Genomic DNA, 21,145 nt, shown 5'->3' on the forward strand with positions numbered 1-21,145 from the left:
GAGATGTGGTGTGGACAGGGGTTTCCGCTGGTCTAGGGAAGGGGCCCATCATGCTGTGACTGACGCAAGCTTGACCCAGAAGGGCAGTACCTCCAGAGTGCAGGGGTGTGGGACCTGCTGTAAACAGAGTAGGAAGCTAGTGTTGGTGCTATGGTGCTTATTGCAGGTGGCTCTGTGTTTATGCTGAGGGGTGTGAGTGGGGAGAAATGGCACCAGCTATCTCCCTGTCATTGGAGAGGTGCCTCCATGCACACTGCCTCTTAGGGAAGCACTCTGAGAAGAGCTAATAATCTTCCCCCGTATGTCCCAGGTGTTTTTCAGATAGCTGTTTCCAGTCTCAGACTCTGGGGTTTATACTTCATTCTTTCCAGGAGCATTGCAGTGCCCTCTGGGTTCTATCCCAGCCAAGCTTGCTGACTTTTACAACTCTAGGCTTTAGGGACATGGTGTGGGCAGAGGTCTACACTGGTCTTCTTGGTGAAGGCATACCACACTCAGATTGAGGCAAATTTGACTGAGAAAGTCAGTTGTGCCAGAGCATAGGAGTGTGGGACCTGGTTTAAGCAAGTTAGGCCCTTGTACATTCCTAAGTGATCCTCTCTCTCTTGCCCTTCTCTGTGAGCACTGATCCCTCCTCTGTACATACCAGCAATCTGTTTTTCCCCTAAATCCCCTCTCCACACTTCCCTCCTTCTACAATGTAGACTCTTTCCTCCCTTTATTTGTAGAGTTTGTTCAGTCAGACTCCTTGTCTATTTCTGGGGGGTATTTAGAATGAGTTTTAGTTATCTAGTTGTGTTTGTACAATGGGTGAGCCACAGATCCTCCTACTCTGCTGCCATCTTCCTCTCAACTCCCACTGGAACTTTCTATTTGGGTATTCCACAGGGTCTTAAAGTCACTGTGTCCAAAATTGAGAAGGGCAAAACTTTCCCACAAAAGTTGTTCCTCCATGATTAATTATTGTTATCATACACTTAATTTTCTATATTAGACTTTTTTCTCCATCTTAATCCTTCTCCAATGGTCCATGTTTAAAAAATCAGCAAGGTCTCATCGTCTCTATCTCAAATCTGTACTTCTCCTATTCCATTGTACTGGCAATGTCATAGGTTATGGCCTCATTAACTGTTCCCATAATGATTAGCCTAATTGGTCTCTCTATCCCCAGTCTTTACTATCCCATCCATCTTTCCCATTACTATTAGAATGATTTTTTTTACTATTCAGTCAACTCAAACTATGCATTGTCACGCTTAAAAGTTCCATGACTTATGGTATAAATACCAAATTCCTTAGTATGTCATATAAGGTCTTTACAATAAGGCCCCAAATTATCTTTCTGGCCTCACATCCAAGTAAGTTTCCTTCTTCTCATCCCCATATTGCATCAAAGTGGAACACTAATCACTTACTGAACTTGTCTTGCATAAGCTGTCTGCCTTTCTGAACCAACTTCCTTTCCCTTCTTGATGAACCTCTTCTCATTGTCATTTGAGTTTTAAAATTTTTTATTGGTTATGGAAAGGAGATGAATGAGGAAGTGAGGTGATAAATGTCAGGCTACAGTCAGGGGTACAAATGGGAAGCAAAAAGAAGGATAAACAAAGGATAAATAGACAATTATTTTCATCAGAGATGAGAGAAGAGCTTGTCAACAATGTCCATAGATGGTATTGTTGTGCCTAGTCTGAGGCCAGCATGTAGATGTACTAATGCAAGTGGGGGTTACAAGGTGAGAGCCGAGACAGAAATGGTGGTTTTTTTCCTATGTGGATGCTAAATGGGAGGAACCTGTGGGTACAGAGTATGGCTCTATGGCTCATGACACACTGGAGGACAGGTTTATCCATTTCAGTCTTGCCCACACCCCTGCCAAGATGGAATCTTGGGATAAAGAACAGAATTAAATCTAAGTTCCAGAAGCCTAAACATAGGATAAGTAGAGTCGTCCTGTAGCCTGAAATGCCTGGTTGTGCTACAGCCCTCTCAGGTTGTAAGTTGGTCCAAGAATTCCCTGAGCAGTAGCTGACATAGCTCAGATAGTAGTTCCCAATCTTTCCATACTGTCAACATCAGTTTGGCTATAGTTTTCCTTTAGAAGCTGGCCTGCCATAAAGATTCTATTGGATTTTGTTCATGCCTCTTATGAATTCTCTCTTATTACCTCGGTTCCCTGTCCAAGGCTACCAATGAATTCTTTATTTGTTTTGGTGTATTTCTGCTCATCCTTTAAGCTCCAACTTAGATATCACTTATTCAAAAAAAGCTTTCCTTAAAATTTTATAAATGTTTATTTCTGAGAGTGTGAGAGGCAGAATGTGAGTGGTAGAGGGGCAGAGAGAGAAGGAGACACAGAATCCAAAGCAGGCTTTCGGCTCTGAGCTGTCAGCACAGAGTTCAACATGGGGCTTGAACCCAGGAACCTTGAGATCATGACCTGAGCCAAAGTTGGATGCTTAACCAATTGAGCCACCCAGGCACCCTGTTTAAAAGCTTTCCTTTAGATGTACCCATTTCATTCAGTTAATCCTAGTTTACATCATTCCATTTCCTTGGTAGTTATTTCTCATATGGCTTATTCTAGGAAGGGAGGAAGAATCACCAGGAAATAGGATGTGGTTCTGCTCACAGGCACATACTATATTGAGTCAGCCCCCCCCCCCTCTCTCTCATTTATTTTCAAGAGGGACATTTGACCAAGCCTGTTTTAAAAACACCCTAGTTTTAAAAGCTTTTTGTACTGGAAGAGAAATCTGTGACCTTAACCTCATTTTTATCTGTATGATAGAATAAATGGTAAATTATTGTCAAAGGAGAATTTGGCCTGGTCTAATAGCTGACTGCCAAGCAGAACTAGGGTGACATTCTGTGCAGGGTCATGTCCTGGTGAGTTAGGTCTCACAGTGTTAAACCTACCCCAGCTCCAATACTGGTAAAGGTGCACTGTTCTTTTAACTGACCACGTAGAAAAAGCTATACTCTTATCACCCATCAGGAATTACAATTTCAAACTCTCTGATAAGCAACATGGAACAAACTCACAGAAGAGTCTCTAAAGGCTATGCAACCATTTCTCTAGATGTTGTAGTCTAAAGGGTCTCAAATGCCAGGGTTTGGATAATCTGTACCAATACCTTAGAAGTTTTAAGGGGAAAAAGGTACAGAGAGGTAGGGAGGCAAACCATAAGAGACTCTTAAATACAGAGAACAAACTGAGGGTTGATGGGGGGTGGGGGAGAGGAGAAAGTGGGTAATGGGCATTGAGGAAGGCACCTGTTGGGATGAGCACTGGGTGTTGTATGGAAACAAATTTGACAAATTTTATTAAAAAATAAATAAAAGGTAAAATAAAATACAAAAAATTAATAAATAAAATAAAAATTTACATAAATGGTATTGTGCTGAAAAAAGTTTTAAAAACAAACTGGAAAGAAGAAAGGAAGGAAAGAAAGAATGAAGGGAAGAAGGTAATAAAACAAAAAAGACACCCCAGATTCTCAGGCCCCACTCCTGGAGAGTCTGTTTTAGTGGGTCTAGAGTGGAAGGCAAAACTGTTTTATTTGTTCCCTCAATTTTTTCCATGTGATTTACATCACACCACCTAATGTTTGTTTATTATAAGGTTCTTTATGTTAGACTGTTGCATCTATGTATTCCTATAAACTGCCCATTTAGAATATAATAGAGTCTAAATAAATAAGCTAACAAAAAATAAGGCCTATATTGAGTGTAATACTTTTTGCAATATTACTTAGCATGTGAGTAATGTGTGTGTGTGTGTGTGTGTGTGTGTGTGTGTGTGTCTGAGAGAGAGAGAGAGAGAGAGAGAGAGAGAGAGAGAGAGAGAGAAAGAAAGAAAGAAAGAAAGAAAGAAAGAAAGAAAGAAAGAAAGAAAGAAAGAAAAGAAAAGAAAGAAGGAAGGAAGGAAGAGAAAGAAGAGAGGAAGAAATGGAAAAACAGTGCCAAAGATTCAAACATATAGAGACAGGCAAAGAAAGAGAGACATGGAGAAAGAGAGACAGAAAAAGAGTGAAATAAACAGATAGGAGACAAAGAGACAAAGACAGAAACAGAGATATAAGTAGAAAAACATAAAGAGAGAAAGACTGAGAATGACCAAGACACAGAGAAAGAAAGTAGGAGAGAGACAGAGTAACAAAGACAGAGAAACACACATGTACATAGACAAAGACAGATGCACAGGGTGAGAGACAAGGAGACAGAGAGAGACAACTGCAGAGAAACAGAAAAACAGAATGTAAGAGATGAAATGAAATGCTCATGATCCATTAATTAAAAAGTAACTTGGTTTTTCTTCTATCACCTATATGTCTTACCTTCCTGTTTTTCGGGAAGCTGTTTCAAAGAACCTGGCCCTGGAAGCCACCCTGCAAACAGAAGCCAATCAAGTCCCATGAGTTGCTCTGGAATACATATGAGAACCAATAGACAATGAGCAACACAAAAAATATAAACCAGATGGACCACCAATTGAAGGGTCTGCCTTAGCTTGCAAAGGACCTGGGTCTGAGGAGAAACCCAAGTATCAGGATATGAACTGACTCAGAGACCATAACCTCTTCCAAGGCTATGCCTAATGACCTTTGCATTCCCTTGGTTCAGAATGGTCTAAGTATGTTGTTTGTTCATGCTACTCCTGTGAGAAATAAGTGAAACAAGTCTTTGATTTCAAGGTATAAGTTTCTGACACTTTTGTAAATACCCTTAGCTACTTAATTAACATGGTAGAGGCTTTCTTTTTCTTATTTCCCTCATTTTACAATTATGGAAAATAAGAGACATGAGAAAAAGGAATACAAGGAGGCAGTATATGAGAGGGATCCCAAGCACTGGTTGAAGAGAAACCAGTCAGGCTAACTGTGGCCATGAAAGGCTGGTCCTTCAGAGGTGCTATGTCCCTACCTTAGCCACTCTATCCCTGGTTCCTTGGATTCTAGTCCCACCTCAGGAAAAACTGCTAGAAATCAGCTTAGCTCCTACCTTGCAAGAGGTTCTCTGGAGAATCTAAGACAATTTGGAACATTTAAAAAAATCATACCCTCAATTAAAAAAAAGTCTAAAGGCACAAGTACAATAAATAAATCTGTTCATTAAATTACTTTAAAAACTAGTAGCAATAATGAGAAAATACAAGAAAATTTCCAGAGTCAAGAGAGCATGGAAATAGAAGGTAATCTTATCACTCTACAGAGATCAGGGCAGTTTTAGTGAAATCTCAGCTTTGAATGATGAGTGGAACACTCCAAACAGGACTTGTTTGTGACATTTCCCTAGACTATGAAGTAAACGATGTCCTGGGGTTGTGCACTGTACACCCTTCACAACCATAATGGTGATCCTGAAAGAACTCCTCGTGGACTAACATGAGCCTTAGGTCAAGGATGAGGAACAGCTCTACTTACACAGATGATGTGATTCCCCCTGTATTGCTAACCACAATATCTGGCTTTGGTTCTGGCTTTTGGGGAGTAGCTGCCCGGCTTGGAGGATCTGGAGGCCTCACTGGAGGACGGAGGATGGTTGGCTTTTCTCCTGGAGGCCGCACTTTGCTGAAACTGTCAGAGTCTCCTGAAAGAGAACACCACTAAGAACTTGAGTGTTTAGTCAAATGGAATGCTTTTCATGAACAAGCACCCAGTAGTTATCTTGGTCACTTCCCTTGGCCCACACTTGCTTTCGGTCACTAACAACTCTGCATTTGTTTTCCTTTCTTTCTATCTTTTTAAAAAAAATTCTTCCAGTAGTAGCTAAACCGTTCAGAAAGTCTACGTTTGAAACCCAGCTCTAGAACCTCTACTTGTGTGACCTAGGGTATGTTATATCAATTTGCTAATTCTTAGTTCCCTCATATATATAATGAAGACCAATAAAACTTTAACATACAGAGATTTAAAAAATTAATTAGGTACTGGTGTCCCTGGGTGGCTCAGTCGGCTAAGCGTCTGACTCTTGATTTCAGCTCAGGTTATGATCTCACAGTTCAGATCTGCATTGACAGTGCAGAGCCTGCTTGAGATTCTCTCTCTACTTGTCCCTCACTCATGTGCATGTGTTCTCTCTCTTTCAAAATAAATAAACAAAAAAATTTAATTTGGTGTTAATATATTTAGTACAGGCTTGGCACAGAGTAGGTACATAGTCAATGTTTTATAATGAATTTGAATTTGTTAGTTTTGTAATTACCAAAACTCAGGCTTTTTTTACTTAGACCTTGACTATTGCAGCAGTCTTCCAACTTGCCTCCCTGCCTCTATTTTTCTGGTGTCCAGGTGAGTCAGTACAAAATAAATATACATAATTATTTATGAAATGGTTCTGGCAGGAGTTTATGACATGGATGCACTTAAAAATTGTTGGTAGCACTGTACACTGGGCTAATTCTATCTACATAGCCATAAAGAATTCTGGAAAATGTGGATGAAATGCAAAATCATACACAAGACATAGTTCATACTTATTGATCCTGTTGATCCACTATGGGGAATAGGCTCAAGGGAATTAACCCCTCCCCAAATTAGGAAAAAAAATTGGAACAAAAACATGCTTCTTAATAGCAAATACTCGGACCCAACACAAAGAATAAGCAAACCAATTTTATAAGCATTTAACCAATAAATATTATACATGAAATGACAAGTATTTGGGGCAGGCCAAAAATATATGCACTTAAAGTAATATTAAGTAATGGGATGCCTGAGTGGCTCAGTTGGTTAAGTGTCCGATTCTTGATTTCAGCTCAAGTCATGATCTCATGGCTTGTGAGTTAGAGACCTATGTTGGACTCTGCACTGATAGTGCAGAGCCTGCTTGGAATTCTCTTCCTTCTTTTCTCTGACATTCCCTCCTTCTGTCTCTCTAAAAAATAAATAAACTTTAAAAATAATTTAAAAAAATTAAAATTAAAATATTAAGTGAAAAAAGGCCACAAAAAGTACTTATGGCCTCCAGAATACCATAGGGAAATACACATTAGTGCAACTAAGAGAGTTAGCATGGAGGAGCTAAGATGGCGGTAGAACAGGAGGACTCTAGGTTCATCTCATCCCTCAAACACAGCTAGATAACTATCAAATCATTCTAAATACCACAGAAATCAACCTGAAGACTGAAAGAACAAACTCCACAACTAAAGGGAGAGAAGAAGCCACATCGAGGAAGGTAGGAGGTGCAGAAGTATGGTTTGTGAGAAAAAAATATATGGCAGGTGCTGCAGAGGAGAAAGAGCTGTGGTCATGAAGAAAGGCAAGAGAGGAGCACACAAGGGAATGCACAAGAACATTTCTCCAAAGCCATTGGTTGGGAAAATTAGAGGGGGTGATTTTCATGAGTTCTTGCATCCATGGGGGGCTTAAATGTCTGTGTACTTGGCTATGATAGAGCCCTAAGTGTACTTCCCTACTCCTTGAGAGATGGAAGGTAAACAACCAAAGGGGATATGGCATGGAAATGGTGATCTAAAGAATACTTGGGGCACACAGGGGGAGATTATTCTCTTCCTGGAGTACCTCCATGAAAGGCAGAGTTCAGGAAGATGTTTCTCTGGGAACAAAGGAGCTGGTTATCAACATTTCCCTCAACTGCCCCTTAGTACAAACACAGAGCCAACTACAGAGGGCAACTTGACCCTATACTGGCTGCCTAACTTGCTTAAACCAGGTCCCACACTCCTATGCTCTGGCACAACTGACTTTCTCAGTCAAATTTGCCTCAATCTGAGTGTGGTATGCCTTCACCAAGAAGACCAGTGTAGACCTCTGCCCACACCATGTCCCTAAAGCCTAGAGTTGTAAAAGTCAGCAAGCTTGGCTGGGATAGAACCCAGAGGGCACTGCAATGCTCCTGGAAAGAATGAAGTATAAACCCCAGAGTCTGAGACTGGAAACAGCTATCTGAAAAACACCTGGGACATACGGGGGAAGATTATTAGCTCTTCTCAGAGTGCTTCCCTAAGAGGCAGTGTGCATGGAGGCACCTCTCCAATGACAGGGAGATAGCTGGTGCCATTTCTCCCCACTCACACCCCTCAGCATAAACACAGAGCCACCTGCAATAAGCACCATAGCACCAACACTAGCTTCCTACTCTGTTTACAGCAGGTCCCACACCCCTGCACTCTGGAGGTACTGCCCTTCTGGGTCAAGCTTGCGTCAGTCACAGCATGATGGGCCCCTTCCCTAGACCAGCGGAAACCCCTGTCCACACCACATCTCTTGACCAAAGAGTTCTTCAGGGCTTAAATTTTAGTGGAAGTGGCATCAGGTCTCATTTCACAAGCAGACCAGAGCGCACCTAGTTAACCTCACCACATTCAGACCAGGGACCAAACACTGCCCAATATAGGCAAGGAGAATGTCTGCAGAGGACTGGCCTGAAGGGTGGAGCACCTAAAACACAACAGAATACATGCAGCACACACCAGAGACACTCCTTGAAGCTCCAGGCCATGGATAGTATATGACCTCTTCTTCCCAAAGCCATTACTCTCAGAAGCTGAAAACATGACTGGATTGCCTAACACAGAGAAGAAGACAGAAACTTAGAAAAAAATGTGAAGATGGAGGGATTTATCCCAAGTGAAACAACAAGATAAGGTCACAGCCACAGATCCAAGTGAAACAGATATAAGTAACATGCCTGATGGAGAAATTAAAGCAACAATCATAAGGATACTTGCTGAGCTTGGGGGAAAAAGAAGCAGGAGACTTTAGGGAGGCCCTTATCACAGAGATCAAAGAATTAAAAAGGAATCAGCCAGAAATGAAAAATGCAACAACTGACATTGGAAACACGCTTGTGCAATAAACACAAAGCTGGAAGAAGCAGAGAAAAGAATAAGTGATATAAAGAACAAAATAGGGGTGCCTGGGTGGCTCGGTCGATTAAGTGTCTGATTTTGGCTCAGGTCATGATCTCACGGTTTGTGGGTTCGAGCCCCACATCAGGTTCTGTGCTGACAGCTCAGAGACTGGAGCCTGTTTCAGATTTTGTGTCTCCCAGAGCCTCATTTTAGACCATAAAACACCTGAGATTGAAGTGAGGGGATGGAGAAACTTTTATCATGCAAATGGATGTCAAAAGAAAGCTGAATTAGCAATATTTATATTGGACAAACTAGATGTTAAACCAAAGACGGAAGAAAGGTCCTATATTATAATAAAGGTGACAATCCAACAGAAGATATAATAATTATAAATATTATGGCCCCAACATGGAACACCCAGATACATAAAACAACAACAAAAAAGGAACTCAGTGATAATAATACAATAATAGTAGAGGACTTTAACACTAATACTTACATAAATGGACACATCATTTGAGGAGATAATCAACAAGGAAACAATGGCTTTGAATGATACCTTGGATCAGATGGATTTAATGGATATATTCAAAAAATTCCATTCTTAAACAGCAGAATGCACATTCTTTTCAAGTGCACATGGGACATTCTGCAGGTCACAGATCAGGCCTCATCAAGTACAAAAAGATTGAGATAATACCATACATATTTTCTGAACACAACACTAGGAACCTTAAAGTCAACTATAAGAAAAATATTGGAGGGGCACCTGAATGGCTCTGTTGGTTGAGTGTCTGACTTCAGCTCAGGTCATTGTCTCACAGGTTATGGGCTTGAGTCCCGCATCGGGCTCTGTGCTGACAGTTCACAGCCTGAAGCCTCCTTCAGTATCTGTGTCTCCCTCTGTCTCAGGCCCTTCCCCATTCATGCTCTGTCTCTCTTTCTCTCTCAAAAATAATTAAACATTAAAAAAAAGAAAAATATTGGAAAGACTACAAATACATGAGTGTTAAACAACATGCTACTAAACAATGAATGAATGGGCCAAAGAGGAAATTAAAGATGAAATAAAAAATGCATGGAAACAAATGAAAATGAAAACACAATGGCCTCAAACATTTCAGATACAGCAAAAGTAGTCCTAAGAAGGAAAGACATAGCAATACAGATCCACCTCAAGAGGTAAGAAAAATCTCTCATATAAACTGTTCATACCTAAAGCAGCTAGGAAAAGAACAACAAGTGAAGCCTATAGCCAGCAGAAGGGAGGCAATAATAAAGACTAAAGCAGAAATAAATGATACAGAATCAAAGAAACCCAGTAGAACAGATCAATGAAAGCAGGAGCTGGCTCTTTAAAAAATTTTAATAAAATGAAAAACCTCGAGCCAGACTTACCAAAAAAGAAAGAACTCAAATAAATAAAATCACAAATGGAAGAGAAGAAATAACAAACAGCACCACAGATATACAATTAGAATATCATGAAAAACTATATGTCAACAAATTAGATAACCTGGAAAAAATGGATGAATTCCTAGAAACATATAAACTATGAAAACTGAAACAGGAAAAAACAGAAAACTTGAATAGAGTGATAAACCAGCAAAGAAAATGAGTCAGCAGTCAGAAACTCTTCCAAAAAGTAAAAGTCCAGGGCCAGATGGCTTCACAGGTAAAGTCTACCAAATATTTAATGAGGAGTTAATACCTATTCTTCTCGGACTACTCCAAAAAATAGAAAAAGAAGGAAACTTCCAAATTCATTTGATGAGACTAGCATCACCCTGACACCAAAACCAGATAAAGACTGCACCAAAAATGAAAAGTACAGGCAAGGATCTCTGATGAACATAGAGTCGGAAATTCTCAATAAAATACTAGCAAACTGAATCAAACAGTACATGTACCACAATCTAGTGGGACTTTTTTCCTGGGCTGCAAGGGTTTTCCAATATCTGCCAGTCAATCTATGTGATATACCATATTAATAAATGATATAATCCTTTCATTGATGGAGAAAATGCATTTGACAAAGTACAAATTCATCCATGATAATTATCTTTAACAAAGTAAGATTAGAGGAATCATACTTCAACATAATAAAGCCATATATGAAAAACCTATAGCTAATATCATATTCAATAGGGAAGAAATGAGAGGTTTTCCTCTAAGATCAGGAAGAAGATAGTTATTTCCAATCTCACCACTATTAGTGTTATTATAGTTAGTATAGCAAGTCCTAGCCACAGAAATCAGAAAATAAAAAGAAATTAAAAGCATCCAAATTGACAAGGAGGAAGTAAAATGGGCACTATTTGCAGATGACATGATACTCTATATAGAAAACTTGAAAGACTCCACCAAAATATTGCAAGAACTTATACACATTCAGGAAAGATGCAGCATACAAAATCAATGTACAGAGATCTGTTACATTTCTATACACCAATAATAAAGCAGCTGAAAAAGAAATTAAGAGAACAATCCCAATTGTAATTGCAAAACCATAAGATACCTAGTAATAAACCTAACCAAGGAGGTAAAATATCATAATCCAAAAACTATAAAACACTTATGAAAGAAATTTAAGATGACACAAAGAAACGGAAAAATATTCCATGCTCATGGATTGGAAGAACAAATATTGTTAAAATGTCTATTTTGCAAATTAACAATAGAATTCCTCTATGACCCAGCAATAGCACTGCTAGGGATTTACCCAGGGAATACAGAAGTCCTGATGCATAGGGGCACATGTACCCCAATGTTCATAGCAGCACTTTCAACAATAGCCAAATCATGGAAAGAGCCTAAATGTCCATCAATTGATGAATGCATCAAGAAGATGTGGTTTATGTATATAGTATACAGTGCCATGTATACTACATGGCAATGAAAAAGAATGAAATCTGGACATTCATAGCAATGTGGATGGAACTCAAGCGTGTCATGTTAAAGTGAAGTAAGTCAGGCGGAGAAGGACAGATACCATATGTTTTCTCTCATAAGTGAAACAGGAGAAACTTAACAGAGGACCATAGGGGAGGGGAAGGGGGGAAATAGTTGGAGGGAGGGAGGAAAACAATGAGAGACTCTTGAATACTGAGAACAAACTGAGGGCTGATGGGGGAGTGGGGGAGGTGATGAGCATGGAGGAGGGCACTTGTGGGGATGAGCACTGAGTGTTATATGGAAACCAACTTGACAATAAACTATAAAAGAAAAAAAATAAAATTTAAAACAGCGAAAGAAAAAAAATTCTGCTGTTGTAGTACAAAAGCAGCTTTAGACATTATGTAAGTGAAGTGGTTTATTTCTCTTTATGGACACAGAAATTTGAATTTCATATAATTTTTATGTGTCATGACATATTATTTCTCTTTTGATTTTTTTCAACCAGTTAAGGCCATAGTTTGCTAAACCCTGATATAAGGCTCAAGAAAGTAGGAACCTTGTGATTTATTCATTCTTATGTCCTCAAAACTTAGAATGAGGCCAGGCACACAGTAAGTATTCAATAAATACTTCTTGAATAAATTATTCTTACTATTTTGAGTTCTTATATTTTCCATATTGTGAAATGTCTTAAATCCTTTTTGGAATAGGACAATGTAAAATATCAGGCATATTTTTAGAAGGTCATCTATCTAGAAAGTAAAAGAGCCACAATTTGCATCTGAGCCTTTGCGATACCAAAGTGTATATCCTGTCAAGTATACCATACTATCTTTATAAAATTATGTGCCCTTCTCCAAATACCCTCTGGATTAGCTCCAACCTCCAAACATGAGTCTCCACATGTAGTAACCAATTAAATTTACAGAAGCGAGATACATCTTGAACTTGTAATTTTAAAAGCCTAGAGCTTTGCAGAACATGTGCCATTTTGTCCCATTTTGATTAATCTGGAAAGTGAGAATGAGAAACTGGCAGTTCACCAATTCCAAAATTTCTTATAGGAAGGTAAAGTGATAGTTCTTCGTTCTTAGAAATAAAACAGGCTTTGGTGCCTGTCAGACTTGGTAAGATTGAGATCCCAGCTCAGCCAGTTCCTAGCTGTGAACATTTGTCAAGTCACTTAGCTCTAGGATCCTCAGTTCTAGTAGGAAAAAGTAATACTTTCTCCACAGTAAGGTAATAAGAGTGAGAAATAGTTTTCAATACCTAGTACAGTGCCAGGGACATAGCAGATACTTAATGGCAACAACAGGAATAATAATAATGATAAGAATATCATTATTATTAATTTATTGTACAAATAATAAGTGTCTATCTTGTGATATACAGACATTGTTCTAAACACTTGGGATATAGAAGTAAATAAAACATGCCCTAAATCCCCACCCTCATTAAGTTAAACTCTAGTGATTATCGTGAATGTTTTTTATGTTCTTACCCATCGTTCCAATATTAGTGGTATTAAACTGTAACAGATTCCTATTTAAATATCTCCAACCTCAGAAAGATCTCAATGTACAAAAAATAGTTGGATTCAATTATAGTTCCAATGAAGTTCCCAAGCACTTACCCTCCTTGTGGTGAGCCAGGGGACGAGGAGCTGGTCTCTTAATGTGGAAAGAGGAAGCTTTGGTGGGCCCAGAGCCTGGCACAGGTCCATTGGTGGTCTTTGATATGGCCTTAGACCCTACATCTTGCAGGCTAGACACCAACTTCCCCACATCCACATCAGGACAAGATTCCAACTTGCCATCTGAAAGAAGCCTGCTTGGGGACTTCCTCCCAGTATCAGCTTCCCCACTCCTCTGAATAGGCAGTTTGGGGTATTGTGGTAGCTTGGGGGGTTCTATACTGCTGGTGATAATGCCATTGGGTCTTTGATGTTGGATTTCATCTAGGAAAAGTTGGTGCAAAGAGTGAAAATTAATGATAACATTATTACCATTTCATTTTTACACATACACACACAATACTGAAAAACTGTACACATTTTCAATGAGGCTATTATTGTAGAACAAATAATTAATACCTCAAAAAATCAGTCTCCATCTACCCCAATTCATGTGGAGTCACATATTCCAATAAGTAGGGCATTCAGTTCAAGATCTCAGTATGATTTAAACCACCACAATTAAGTAACACCACAGTACACCAAGATGCTTAATTCAAAGGGATATGCAATTTAAAAGGGACTTAAGAGTCCCCAATCAATTATAATTCTATTCTTTTTAAAGTAGCACCAGTTAATCCTTAACTATTTCTCTTCCTCTCAAAAGTAATTTGTTAATATCTCTTAAATTTCAAGTTAATAAACTTAACTATTTAACTTTATTCTAAATCCTTATAAAAAAAAAACTCCCAACTCTAATGGAAGCCAAGGATACTCACCTTAGACAAATTAACCAACACAAATACATGCAAAATTTTAACAACTAATTTTAAGAAATTCAAAACATCCCTTAAAGCTATTAATCCCTAATTGAGAACTCCTACTCTCAGGAAAGTGGCAACTTTCTTCATAATAGAAAACCTAGATCAGAGTGTAGTGGCTAAAAACAGGTTCTGATTGGCTAAATGAGACTTGAGAAATATGTCAAACAGTTTTAAAACATGGATCTTATTTGGATCATGGTTTTTTATAAAAATTATAGGAAAATTTAAACACTGACTGGATAGTGATCTTAAGGAATTACTATTTGGTTTTCTTTCAGGTATGATGATGGTATTGTAATTTTGGTTTAAAAAGGTCTTTATCTCTTAGAGATACATACCGAAACATTTATGGATGAATTGACATGATGCCTTGGTTGGGGATGTGAGTAGGGGTATAGATGAAACAAGAATAGACATATGGTGGTAAATATTGAAGCTGGGTGATAGGCAGATGGGGAGTGTGTTATACTTTTTTTTTTTTTTAAAGTTCAGTTTATATTTGAACTCTCCATAGTAAAATTTTCAAAGACATGCAGACCTTGGAATCAGGTGGACAAGTCTGAATCCCAGTTCTGCGTCTTATCAACTGTAGTACCTTTGGCAAGTTCATGATCTCTCTATACCTCAAGTTTTCTTCTCAGTATAATGGGAATATAATGGTACCTACCACATCAGGTTGTAGTCAGGATTACATGAGATGGTATACTTATTCCAGTGTGTGGTACATAATAAACATTCTATAATTAGTAGTTATTATTTATGCCATTATGCTCCAATTAGGCAGTAAGGCAAGACTTTTTATGGAGGAAAGAAGGGCTAAGTTTTGCTGCAAAGAGATTTCTCCTCAGAGAGATTTCTTCTCTCTCTTTTTTTAATGAAATAACTTTTTATTTTTTTCTATTTTTCTTTTTTCTTTTTTTCTTTGTTTTTTTTTTACTATTTTTAATAGTTTATTATCAAATTTTGTTTCCATATAACACCCAGTGCTCTTCGCCACAAGTGTCCTCACCCATTACCACGACCCCCCTTCCCCTTCCCCCTTCAGCCTTTGGTTCATTTTCAGTATTCAATAGTCTCTCATGATTTGCATCCCTCTCTCTCCCCAACTCTCTTTCCCCCTTCCCCTCCCTATGGTCCTCTGATAGGTTTCTCTTGTTAGACCTATGAGTGACAACATATGGTATGTGTCTTCTCCACCTGACTTATTTCGCTTAGCATGACACCCTCGAGGTCCATCCACTTTGCTACAAATGGCCATATTTAATTCTTCCTCATTGCCATGTCGTGCTCCATTGAATATATATACCACATCTTCTTGACTCATTCATCAGGTGATGGACATTTAGGCTCTTTCCATGGTTTGGCTATTGTAGCAAGTGCTGCTATGAACATTGGGTTACATGTGCCCCTATGAATCAGCACTTCTGTATCCCATGGGTAAATCATCAGCATTGCTATCACTGGGTCATGGAGTTCTACTGATAGTTTTTGGGAAAACCTCCATACTGTTTTCCAGAGCAGCTGTACCAGTTTACATCCCCACCAACAGTGTAGGAGGGTGCCCGTTTCTCCACATCCTCGCCAGCACCTATAGTCTCTTTATTTGTTAATTTTAGCCACTCTGACTGGCGTGAGGTGGTATCTCACTGTGGTTTTGATTTGTATTTCCCTAATGCTGTGTGACGCTAAGCATTGTTTCATGTGCTTGTTAGCCATCTGGATGTCCTCTTTGGAGAAGTGTTATTGAAGTGTCTACCCATTTCTTCACTGGATTATTCATTTTTTGGGTGTGGAGTTTAGTGAGTTCCTTGTAGATTTTGGATACTAGCCCTTTATCTGATATGTCACTTGCAACTATCTTCTCCCATTCTGTTGGTTGCATATTGGTTTTCTTGATTGTTTCCTTTGCAGTGCAGAAGATTTTTATCTTGATGAGGTCCCAATAGTTCATTTTTGCTTTTATTTCCCTTGTCTTTGGGGATGTGCGAGTAGGAAATTGCTGCGGTTGAGGTCAAGGAAGCTCTTTCCTACTTTCTCCTTGAGGGTTTTGATAGTTTCCTGTCTCACATTCAGGTCCTTCATCCATTTTGAGTTGATTTTTGTGTATGGTGTAAGAAAGTGGTCTAGTTTCATTCTTCTCCATGTTGCTGTCCAGTTCTCCCAGCACCACCTCTTAAAGAGGTGGTCTTTTTTCCATTGGATACTCTTTCCTGCTTTGTCAAAGATTAATTGGGCATAAAATTGTGGGCCCAAATCTGGGTTCTCTATTCTATTCCATTGGTCTATGTGTCTGTTTTTGTGCCAATACCATACTGTCTTGAAAATGACAGCTTTGTAGTAGAGGCTAAAGTCTGGGATTGTGATCCTCCTGTTTTGGTGTTCTTCAATATTACTTTGGCTATTCGGGGTCTTTTTTGGTTCCCAAAGATTTTAGGATAGTTTGTTCTAGCATTGAGAAGAAAGGTGGTGCAATTTTGATGGGGACTGCATTGAATGTGTAGATTGCTTTGGGTAATAACGACATTTTCACAATGTTTATTCTTCTGATCCATGAGCATGGAATGTTTTTCCATTTCTTAGTGTCTTCTTCAATTTCTTCCATAAGTTCTCTATAGTTTTCAGCATACAGGTCTTTTACATCTTTGGTTAGGTTTATTCCTAGGTATTTTATGGTTTTTTGTGCAATTGTGAATGGTATCAGCTTCTTGATTTCTCTTTCCGTAGCTTCATTATTGGTGTATAGGAATGCAACTGATTTCTGTACATTGATTTTGTATCCTGCAACTTTACTGAATTCATTGGTCAGTTCTAGAAGGCTCCTGGTAGAATCAATTGGGTGTTCCATGTAGAGCATCATGTCATATGCGAAAAGTGAAAGTTTGACCTCTTCTTTGCCGATTCTGATGCCTTTTATTTCCTTTTGTTGTCTGATTGCTGATCCTGAGCTTTCTTCCTTTTAAGGACCTGTGACCAATCACTCCTGTCACCATTATAGGGATCAGGGCCAAAAGTATTCCCTCTATAGTTTCCCTACTCTGTCCCAAGGTAGATAAATAGTCATGCTTTTATAACCCTAGCACTAGAGCATTTAAACAAAAATCAGACTAGAGCATTAAAACAAAAATTTACTGAAGGTTTACAACTAATAGTAGGGGCATAAGTACAAGGGAGCTATATAACTAGATCACATGCTTCCAGGACGTGCCTTCTGGCAAATGCTACCTGTAAACCTCCAGCACTTAGAAGTAACCTTAAGCATATTTACCCTGTCAGAACAATGAAGTGAACAGTGACACAAATCTCTTCTTTCACATTCTTTAGGCCCAACATCTTATTTACATGTTTTATTTGAATATTTTCTTCTAGTAGAAAGACCCTAGAAAAGTTCACCTTTGCTCTACATTAGAAGAGACAACAGGGATTGGCTGTGCCCTATAGGCCATAACAGCACTATTACTATCTCAATATAGTACAAGAGGTCCAATGTCATAAAGATGAGCCACATATACAGTCTCACTGGGAGTCTCACTTTCACATGGGAAAGGATATTTTCCTGATTCAAGGAAATAGGGGATAGAATGATAGTAGCAATGGGGACTTAGGAACTAGACCCTCTGCCAAGAGAAACTATTTCTAGGTTCTGGGGTTGCTGAATAGTAATGAAAAAATGGTAGTGATGATAATAATTACTGTGATGGTAAATGGTAACAGATACCATTATTTGGGCACTTTCTCTGTGCCAGGCCCTGTTCTAAGTGTTTACATGGATTATCTCACCATTATCTTCAAACTGCTCTATAAAGTAGTGAACTCCTTACAGGTAAGGAATCTAAGGCACTGAAAAGATCAATGTCACAAAGCTAATGTGGCAGAGCCAATTTTCAAAGCTAGAAGCCTGTTTCTAGAGTTCACGCTCTTTGTGAAGAGAGAGTTTATTGTACCTGTCAAGTAACAAGTGTTTAGTATCATCCTCTTTCTTTAGCTAGTCATCCATTTCCACAAGAAAACACATAGACCAGCTACAGAAACTGCAGAAAACTGGGAGTGAAGCAGGATACATAGGGAGGCCTCACATATAGGCAAGCAGCCAACTGGGGGCCTCTCTTCTATGTGTGGGTAAGTGGAAGGGAGAAGCTTTGAGATGTATCATACTAGTGCAGCAGAAAAAATTATCAATTATTATAATACAAGTAGAATCATGAAAATAAGTGATATGAGAAGGATAATGCCAATTCTACCTGGAGGGGCTGAAGATCTTGCAAAATGAGTAACATTTGAACTAGGCCATGAAGCATTACAATAGGTAGAACAGCTTGGGGGAGTGAAAGATCATAGTTTTCCTAAGAAAATGTAAAATAAGAATAAAGTTTAGTGTGGCTTGAGCATAGGAACCAATTTTAGATGATAAGTGTGGATAGTTGGAGATGAAGTTGTCAAGGTAGGTTGGGGCTGTATCATGAAGGCAATAAATACCATATTCATGAATACAAACTTTATAATTGGGCTGAAGTGGACTATGACTTTTTGGGGGGGCAGGGAAGTCATATTATCAAATGCATTTTTTGAATATCCCTTTAGGTTCACTATTAAAAGTTGACTGGACTAGAGAGACTGAGGTAGGGAGACCAGATAGAATACTGCTGATAAAAAGGATCTAAATTAAAATAGCAGCAGCAAAGAGAGATACATTCAAGAAAATTTAAAGAGAAGGAATGGACAGTGCTTAGATATGGAGGTATAAAGGAGTCCATGATGTTGGTGAAGGGATGCATTGAAATACTCTATATAAGGGGAATAACAAGTTTGGGAGTAAGATAATGGGCGTAAAGTACAGTGGTGAGTAAAAGGATTGGTACCTTATAAGAAGAGTGTTTATGGCCATTTGTAGGAAAGTGGATGGACCTTGAGGGTGTCATGCTAAGCGAAATAAGTCAGGCAGAGAAGGACAGATACCATATGTTTGCACTCATAGGTCTAACAGGAAATTTTCAGAATGATCTAGTATCAAGAAAAGCAAGCAGTTAGTAGTGCTTAAGAAAAATTGATTCAGTATCAAATGGATAATTGATACCTGTCACAACACAGCATTTTATATACTGTTAAGTGAAACTGCAATACAATCTAAGTATTTTGGGAGTGTTTGCTGTATAATTGGATTTCATGAAATGTTTAGAGGTGCAGTAGGCATGACTTTGAGTAGATAATGAAAGAAAATGCAAAATGCTTATTGATTTATGATGTGGTTTCATCTTAGCTTGGGCAAAGCATGCAGTATTTAATACATAGTAGCAGAATATTTACTATTGAAGCTTGAAAAGAAAAAAAAAGAAGAGCGTTTAGACATACAGTAGACAAATGAGTTCTAGAATGAGAATGATGCAAATTGCTGCACTGTCATTTGGAAGTTATGTGGAGTGGGCAAACTACTTTCCCTCTTCAAGCATCCAATGACTTCACTATAAAATGGATCTCGATTAGCCAACCTCAAATGGGGGGGTAATAAGAATTAAAGGAGTATAGATTCATGACTACTTATGATGGAAAGAAATTAAAAAGATAACAAGATATGGAGACAGCCTAAGTGCTACAAGATACACACACACATATCTGAATATTATTCAGCCTTAAAAGAGAAAGATATCTGCCATTTGCAATGACATAGATAAATCTGGAAGACATTATGCTAAGGTGGATAAGGCATATAGAAAAAAAACTGCATGAGTCAAACACATAGAATTGCATTGAAACTGTAGATAGCTTTGAGTAGTATGGAAATTTTAACAATATAAAATTTTCTAATACATAAACAGAAAATATCTTTCCACTTATTTGTGTCTTCTTAAATTTATTTTATCAACGTCTTCTAAGTTTCAGTGCATAGGTCTTCAACTCCTTGGTTGAATTTTATTACTAAGTATTTTTTTGATGCTACTGCAAATGGGAAGGTTTTTTAAATTTCTTGTTACTGAGTTGTAGGAGCTCCTTATATATTTTGGATATTAACCCCTTAATAGATAAATGGTTTGTAAATATCTTCTATAGTGTAGATTTTCTTCACTCTGTTGATTATTTTCTTTGCTGTGCAGAAGCTTTTTTTCAATGCAACCAAATTGGTCTACTTTACTTTTAGGGTCATATAAAAAATTATTACCAAGACCTATACCAAGGAGCTTTCCCCCTACATTTTCTAGTAGTTTTACATTTAAGTCTCTAATTTATATTTTTAAAATTTTAAAGTTTATTTATTTATTTTGAGAGTGAGTGAGCACAGAAGGGGCAGACAGAGAAGGAGAGAGAGAATCCCAAACAGGCTCCATGTTGTCAGCACAGAGCCCAATTCAGGGCTCCGACTCACGAATCGTGAGATTAGGATCTGAGCCGAAACCAAGAGTTGGACCTTAACCAACAGAGCCACCAGGCACTCCAGTCTTTAACGTGTTTTGGATTGCTTTTTGTACATGGTGTGAAATGAGAGTGCAATTTCTTTCTTCTGCATGTGCAAATCCAATTTCCCCAATACTATGAAATGATAGTGGCAAATGGCATATCAGATAAAGGGCTAGTATCCAAAATCTACAAGGAGCTCACTAAACTCCATACACAAAAAATGAATAATCCAGTGAAGAAATGGGCTGAAGACCTGAAGAGACACTTCTCCAAAGAGGACATCCAGATGGCCAACAAGCACATGAAACGATGCTCAGCGTCACTCAGCATCAGGGAAATACAAATCAAAACCACACTGAGATGCCACCTCACACCGGTCAGAGTCGCTAAAATGAACAAATCAAGAGACTATAGATGCTGGCGAGGGTGTGGAGAAATAGGCACTCTCCTACACTGCTGGTGGGAATGTAAACTGGGGCAGCTGCTCTGGAAAACAGTGTGGAGGTTCCTCAAAAAACTATCGATAGAACTCCCCTATGA

General features: G+C 38.6%; 1 protein-coding gene across 1 annotated transcript in view; it reads right to left on the reverse strand.

The window, feature by feature from the left end:
* OPHN1 (oligophrenin 1) overlaps positions 1 to 21,145 on the reverse strand; it is a 511,411-nt gene that overhangs the window by 7,308 nt on the left and 482,958 nt on the right. The window contains 3 exon segments of the mRNA XM_029930777.1: positions 4,341 to 4,391; positions 5,427 to 5,592; positions 13,356 to 13,679. Coding sequence (XP_029786637.1) covers positions 4,341 to 4,391; positions 5,427 to 5,592; positions 13,356 to 13,679 — 541 coding nt within the window.

The sequence above is a fragment of the Suricata suricatta genome, chromosome X (assembly GCF_006229205.1).
Source record: "Suricata suricatta isolate VVHF042 chromosome X, meerkat_22Aug2017_6uvM2_HiC, whole genome shotgun sequence".
Classification (NCBI taxonomy): domain Eukaryota; kingdom Metazoa; phylum Chordata; class Mammalia; order Carnivora; family Herpestidae; genus Suricata; species Suricata suricatta.